The following is an 8,158-nucleotide window of genomic DNA, read 5'->3' on the forward strand; positions in this document are numbered from 1 at the left end:
CCACTCAATAAAAGTTAACGTGAGTGTTCTCGGTGGTCAGGAACAAATGTAATCGCATGGCAGGATGCTGTAAAAGGACCAAACTTCAGCCAGGAGAATAACTGAGATAATCCATCCACAATACGAGGTTAGTTATTCATATACTGCTGCATGGGCTGGGCTGTAGTTACATGCTAAGGTTTTAAAACTGAGCTTAAATAAATGATTAGCGGTAATAAAAGCTGAGGGAGGTCAACAGTGATCACTGACTGTTTTAGGAGCTTTTTGAGATTAAATAGAAGAAAATACATAACATTAAACATGTTAACAACACAAAAGCCATATTAACCCCTTAGCAGTCGGACGTACCGCCCACGGGACATTGGATGGTTTAGGGGACTAATTGGACTGCTAAGGGGTTAAACGCAAACTACTTTAGGCCCGGAAGTAGGATTCGTCACGTCATTACTTAACGACCGGATAGGACGGTTGACTGAAAAGTGGTTTCATGGTCAGGTGAGATGTGACAAATTAATTAGGCATATCTAAAGTTGACTCAAAATGTTGAATTTGTATTTAATTGCTTTGCAATGTAATTTTAAATATGAAAGCCTAACAGATGTGAGTGCAAGTAGGGGAGGTTGTTACTAGGTTGGAAAAAAAAAACATAAAATAAATTATTATTGAAAAGAAGGAATGCACTGACTAGCTTATAAACACCAAAAGGCCTCAAAGACTACAGAAGACAACGAAGTTATTATTTACAACAGACTTATTTCCATGGTTAAGAAAAGCAACTTCATGAGATCTAACCAAGTCTAACCAAGTGAAGAACACTTGAGAGGAGGTAGGAATTCATTTCAATGTCTGCAATCAAGAGAAACCTTAATAAATGGAAATCCAGAGTAAGGTGCAAACCACCGGTTTCCCAACAAAACACAATGAAATGAAAATTAACTTGTGCCAGAATAATGTGAAGGAAGGAAAAAGTACGGAAAAGGAAAAGAGCAACTGTAGTATACCTCATTACCTGTCTAACACGGCGGAGACAATGTTATGGGATGGACATGTAAGACTCAATAGCATTGATGTGACTGCTGATAGATGTAGAATGAGATTTTCTGAAATGTACAACATTATAATCTTCTACGGTTCAGCCAAATGCAACCCAAGGGTTAGTCAAGGCAAAGACATAAAATGTTTTTTTGTTACTGAAGACAAAACTGAAGGCTGAGAGAGAGAAGTGAAAGTGGCTGCAGTAAAGACTTAGCAGAAAATTTCAAGGGAGTAAACAGTATTTGGTGATGTCCATGAGTTCTACACTTCAGACAGTCATTGACTACAAAGGACTTTGATCCAAGTCTTAAAAATAATCCTCATATTTTGAAATTATGTTTGTATGTCCGATTAATGTTGAGCCCCTGAAAATGGGAGACCATGGATAATAATATCTCCACAGGAAAAAAACCTTGAATTAAAGCTGGAAGTGCACTTCAATTGATTTTTTGATTTAAAATCCACTGTGATAAAATGAGAAAAATTGTTTCTTTGTCCAACAAATTATGGACCTATAATGAGAAGCACAAGTCATAGAAAGCATGATGCTGAAATAGGTTGTGCTGATTTTAAGAGAAAATAAAACATAAAAAGGCTTGAATACCACCACCAGTAGTTCATTTGTCACGATCCACAGTGGCAGACCGAGTGGAGAGTGTGTGGAGGACTCAGGTGCAGACATGGGCGAAGACACGAAACTGAGTTCAAACGAAAAGCGAGCCTTTATTTTGGCTGATGACATGGGGGTCAAACAAGGCAAAAGCACAGTGACGAAACTAAACTATAACTAAACTGGGAAACTGGTACTATGATGCCACAGAAAACTATGAATGCAAACATGGTGGTTGAGAACACAGACGACGCAACACTGAACACAGCAAGGCTGAGGACTAAATACACACATGAGGTGATCAGGGGAAGTGGAGACACATGGGGACACAGCTGACCAGAATGAAACATAATGACAACACAGCGGAGAGTAAACTAAATGCAGTGAACAAAGAACAGACTCTTTCAAAATAAAACAGGAAACACGGAGACATAGATATGAAACGAACTAGACAACAAGAGCCACACAGACATGACACATAACGGGTAGGCACACGAACCAGGGAGACCGACTACAGGGGAAGATGACAGAAACGATAACATGAACTTGACAATATAAGACACACAGACATAAACACATGAAGGGCAAGGGAGACTTAACACAAGGGTAATACAATAACAAATGAGCTAGAAAAACTTAATGAACCTAAACAAACAATAAACATCAAAATAGACTAAAACTCAAAACACTGGGTCGCACGACCCAGGACCATGACATCATTAGGCTGACTTTTGGGCTTATGGAGCTGATTCTGTCATTTGTCCACCTACTACACTAAGCTTTAACATGATTTCACTCGATGAAGCCCATAAACTTTGACCTGACCAGCATGGCATGCCAAGCACTACACTAAAAATACATAAGCTGATAGCACACAGGCAACAACGTTGACTTAAAATGGACAGCTGGATAGCTGCAGACTATTTAAACTTTCTCTGCATTTTGATTTAATTAACACAAGCTTCTTTCATACAGTGGGGCAAAAAAGTATTTAGTCAGCCACCGATTGTGCAAGTTCCCCCACTTAAAATTATGACAGAGGTCAGTAATTTGCACCAGAGGTAAAAAAAAATCCATGAATTCACATGGTAGGATTTGTAAAGAATTTATTCGTAAATTAGGGTGGAAAATAAGTATTTGGTCACCTCGAACAAGGAAAATCTCTGGCTCTCACAGACCTGTAACGTCTTCTGTAAGAAGCTTTTCTGTCCCCCACTCGTTACCTGTATGAATGGCACCTGTTTGAACTCAAGATCTCATCCCGTGGGGTCAAAATGATCATGAGAACGGTGAGCAAAGATCCCAGAACCACACGGGGGGACCTGGTGAATGACCTGCAGAGAGCTGGGACCAAAGTAACAAAGGTCACCATTAGTAACACACTACAACGGCAGGGAATCAAATCCCGCAGTGCCAGACGTGTTCCGCTGCTGAAGCCAGTGCATGTCCAGGCCCGTCTGAAGTTTGCCAGAGAGCACATGGATGATACAGCAGAGGATTGGGAGAATGTCATGTGGTCAGATGAAACCAAAGTAGAACTTTTTGGTATAAACTCAACTCGTCGTGTTTGGAGGACGAAGAATACTGAGTTGCATCCCAAGAACACCATACCTACTGTGAAGCATGGGGGTGGAAACATCATGCTATGGGGCTGTTTTTCTGCCAAGGGGACAGGACGACTGATCCGTGTTAAGGACAGAATGAATGGGGCCATGTATCGTGAGATTTTGAGCCAAAACCTCCTTCCATCAGTGAGAACTTTGAAGATGAAACGAGGCTGGGTCTTCCAACATGACAATGATCCAAAACACACCGCCCGGGCAACAAAGGAGTGGCTCCGTAAGAAGCATTTGAAAGTCCTGGAGTGGCCTAGCCAGTCTCCAGACCTCAACCCCATAGAAAATCTGTGGCGGGAGTTGAAAGTCCGTGTTGCTCGGCGACAGCCCCAAAACATCACTGCTCTCGAGAAGATCTGCATGGAGGAATGGGCCAAAATACCAGCTACTGTGTGCAAACCTGGTAAAGACCTATAGTAAACGTTTGACCTCTGTTATTGCCAACAAAGGTTATGTTACAAAGTATTGAGTTGTATTTTTGTTATTGACCAAATACTTATTTTCCACCCTGATTTACGAATAAATTCTTTACAAATCCTACCATGTGGATTCATGGATTTTTTTTTCACATTCTGTCTCTCACAGTTGAAGTGTACCTCTGGTGCAAATTACTGACCTCTGTCATCATTTTAGGTGGGGGAACTTGCACAATCGGTGGCTGACTAAATACTTTTTTGCCCCACTGTATATCGCTTTATCTGTAATTTAAAGTCTCCTGTGACCAGCGGTGAAAGAAGCACTTGTTCTTGTCTCACATATTCACATACTACTAGCAGCCACGATACTAACAAGTGAAATAAATAAGGTCGGATCTGTTGTGGTGGCACAATAGTAACCCATGTGGATTTAGAGTAATACTGTAGTATAGCTGATTGAACATATCCTTGAATTTAAAAAGAAAATGGAAGGTTTCACAACGCCATTCGACTGCTTCAACAACTGATGTTCATTTAGTGTGTGAGAACATGTGCTATACTGAGAAACGCCTTATTGGATTATTGGATAAATAGTATTCTGAGATACACGGTGAAAGGGTCACAGAATGAGAGGCTGCACAGGTGCAAGCTTTTACAAGACGTGCCATGAAGGCATGTTTCTTTGTCAACTCATGATAGGCTTAAGTGTTTGTTCCATGCTGCAATCAATATAGTTGTTTTTATATCTTACTCCGTTTAGACTAAAAAAACATTCTACCATACTCTGCACAGACTCTTTCAGTCCATAACTGCTTCACCATATGTTCATCAGCTTATTGTTAACCTTTTATGTCTGTCTGTCTTACTTTCTATCCATCTATCTGATTGATATCTATCTTTATATCTATCATGACCCCAAATTGGATAACTTAGCCTCTTAAATGTGATAATATGATGATTATTTATCTGTGGCTTACAAGTTCAAATAACATTTTGAACATTAATATTGGAGCAGATGACCATTAACTTTTTAAAAAATGTAGTAGACTAATGGTATCTTTAGTGGAGAATTAAAGTTATGCTTTCTATGTGTGTCCTGTCCCTGCATTTATAAACAAACTAGAAAGCCACATTCTGCTCCGCATTGACAAAGCAAAGCGGCTGAGCACAGTTTGGAGCTTTTCAGCTTGAAAAAACTTGAAACCCTGTTGGGTAATATTGACTGTGACAATAAGACGGATAAGACCAACAGTGGTTGGACTTTTTCTATTCAGTTGTTTTGGTCCATCGTGCTTGTGCTTTGCTTAATTCATACATTTCTAATACTTCAATGTCAACCTAATCAAAATACTTTGCATTAAAAGAGTCTAGATGAATGGATTTGCTTTATTGCTTTTAGACTTCTCATTGTAATTTTCCTAATCCACTTGCCAGGTTACTTTACTGCTGCGTCTATGTCAGTTTATCAGTTCAAATACGTCTGATATTGTGCTCACTTGTGACCTTTTGTTTGGCTGCCAAAACAACCAAGCCAAGTCAGGTCATTTAATCGAGTAAAGCTGCATGTTTCCTTAGTAACAACAAAGACTGTATTGCGATGGCTGATTCAAGCATTAGTTACTGCAGCTTCCATGACAGTTACAATTTAGGTCTATGAGATGAACGTGTAAATCCCCACTGATCAGTCATGGCAAAACAATCCTGACAGCCACACTGCAGAGACATGCAGTACAACTTCTGCTTTAGAAACTGTGATAAAATATACATAAATACAACCTGTAGTTTGGTGTTTCCAGTGCTCAGCCCGATTACGACTTGGTCATCCAGAAGCTGGGCAACCTTTGGGTCCTCCACCCTCAGAGACTCCTTCACCAACTGTGTCACATCCACCTGCCAGTCGGTGCCCAGCAGGAAGGTCTGCTGGCCCAGTACATCTTCCTCCATGGCTCCTCTACTTTCACTGATGTCAGCCACAAAGTGGGTGAGGATGCGCAGAGTGGTGCTTTGGTACTGGGCAACACAAGCAGTCTCTGTCCTCCCCTCTACTGGATCGACACCATCCTTATCATCTGTGACCCTCTCGTACCTAATGAAGAATGAAAAGAGGAAAACACTGATCAACTGCTGGCAAGCCTGAAGAGCAGGGATATCATAAACCCATGTCAGACTGTGTTTGAGGTAAAAAGCGCTGAGAGCTCTCTGTGGACTCTGTGTCACCATTAGTGTCCATGAAGTAGAAACTCTCTGATGTAAAGTATTTACTGCTGTCAACTCATCTGCTGTGTGCTTTGCTGCAAGTTCGCCTGACTTTCCAAAAGTAATAGCCTCCCATTATTTTCAAAAATCCCTTAAAAACAGCTTGCAGAGAGAAACTGCCACCCGGCTTGCGTTCATTTTCTTTAAAAGAGCAACTGATATTTTTCTGTGTACCTGCTATTTATTTGGCTCACAGAAAACACTCTGCAATTTTGGCATCTCAGAAAATGTTTCCTAAAAAAAATCAATGTTTTTAAACTCACAGCTGGATATTTGTAAAGCATTTGTTCTACACTCTTGCTCCTATTTAAGTGGAGCTTATACAGCCCTTTATTTTTATTTATCTAAAAAAAGAAGCCAACCAACCCCCCACAGATAAATCTGAACATGGTGGAAAAGAATGAAGGAGAAATAATCCTTTAATGGTAGCAACTACAGAAATCCGTTTTTATTTGCGTGCTAATAGGTGCACACCTAGCCCAGACCCAAGATGGCAGCAAAATACAAACACCAGAAATGTTCAGAGTGACAAGTATTTGCAATACTTGCCAGACCTCACAAATAATTGCCTTAATCAGTATTGTTTGGCCTATAAAAGAGGTTGAGTCTTAAAGAAAAAAGGTTTAGCAGAGAGCTGAAGCTCCTCCTTGCCTAGTTTGCTAATGGCCAATTTTTTGGATCAAAGATTTTCATTTCCTGAAATTCTTTTTTTCCCATTCAGGGCTAAAGACGAGAGGGACCGCTTGCCTGTTATCAACACACAAGTCAAGCATCCCTTATGGTACCAGCATGCATCAGTTCACATGCCATGAGTAACCTGCACATTTGGAGCAACATTTCCTGTCATTCAGAGGATCTTTTTTCAGTAAAGGCCTTGCTAATTTAAGCAGGTCAATGGCAAATCACATTCTGCTGTTATTACACCAACCTTAATTAAAAGTGTTTGGATATTAAACTTGCCTGCTGTCTATACCTGTCACCCATTTATAATAAGTAGAATGAGAAATATGAGCTCTCTTGAATTTTTATCACATATGAAACAAAAATGGACCCAAATGCTTACAGTATTTTAAAAAATGCAATGCAACACAGTTGTAAACATGCCCCTATTTGAACTTTGTGCCTTTGTGCTACTTGTTGTCTTCTGTTTTCTGAATTAATTGCAGTGTTTAAATCATTTGCAAAGGATTTTTTTACACACCAACTGGAAATGCTGTTGTAATAATAAAAATGTACATTTCTAAAACACTGTAAATATCCCACTGGCCTGTCTGTGCTGTATTTTGTTATTGGTATGTCTTACTATTCCTGTTAAGGCACAAGACACACACATTATTCTCATCCATCTCCACTTTATATTCCATTAGTATATATCACTCGCCTATAAATCTGTTTTTCTTCTCTCTTTTTTCGTCCTGTGCTATGCCATCATCATCGCTCTCACACTGTGTGTCTGCCTCATTCTATATTCTCAACATAAACTTGTTATTGGACTTCCTTGTAATCTATTTTTCCAACTTTCTTCCTCTGCTTTTCTCTCCCTCTTCTCCTTGCTCTCACCTCATATTGTCTTATTCTTTCAAGCCCTGCCTGCCTCTTTTTACCGGTCAGGTGGCCGGGGGTGGAGTGACAGTGACAGTTCCCATTAGGTTTAATGAGGTATGGCCGGTCTGGCAGGAAAACGGGCTGACAGGTTAACATGATGTGGCCCAATGGCTTGGCTTAGTTATAACCTGCCTTCCCCATCCCCTCCCAGGTTCTTATTCCACATCAGCAAAAGGACGGCACTTTAAACCAAGGTGACACTATTTGCTGGCATCAGAAACAGGAGGTCAGGACATGTTTGTTGCAGGAAGTGAGAGGTCAGCCATAGCACTTTTGTCAATGTACACATAAGCACACTGACCCATGAAAGCATTAATAAACCAGTGCCACCCCTGTTAAAGTACACATAACACACGTTCTTCACACAGTGATGCGCTTGAAAGAAATGATTGATGTGATCTTGCTTAGGTAGCAGGGGGCATTTGTGTTAGAGTGCCACCCTGTGGGTGGTACGCTAACGTGAGGAAATGTGAGGTATTTCTGAGTTGAAATAATCTCTAAGACTCCTTAGTTAGCATTTACAGTGCTTTCTTTAATTGAAAACATAAATATAGCCCTCCAAGGCCTATCTCCCCTCACCACACTCCCTGCCGGTGACTGATGCCCTCAGGGGTCGGTGC

General features: G+C 40.5%; 1 protein-coding gene across 1 annotated transcript in view; it reads right to left on the reverse strand.

The window, feature by feature from the left end:
• The window catches only part of LOC102214774 (transmembrane protein 132C), a 146,577-nt gene that overhangs the window by 6,926 nt on the left and 131,493 nt on the right, over positions 1-8,158 (reverse strand). Inside the window, exon 7 of the mRNA XM_005729346.1 lies at positions 5,454-5,763. Within this exon, the coding sequence (XP_005729403.1) occupies positions 5,454-5,763 (310 nt within the window). The remainder of the gene's footprint in view (positions 1-5,453; positions 5,764-8,158) is intronic.

The sequence above is a fragment of the Pundamilia nyererei genome, unplaced genomic scaffold (genome assembly GCF_000239375.1).
Source record: "Pundamilia nyererei isolate P.nyererei 1_Seehausen unplaced genomic scaffold, PunNye1.0 scaffold00032, whole genome shotgun sequence".
NCBI lineage: Eukaryota > Metazoa > Chordata > Actinopteri > Cichliformes > Cichlidae > Pundamilia > Pundamilia nyererei.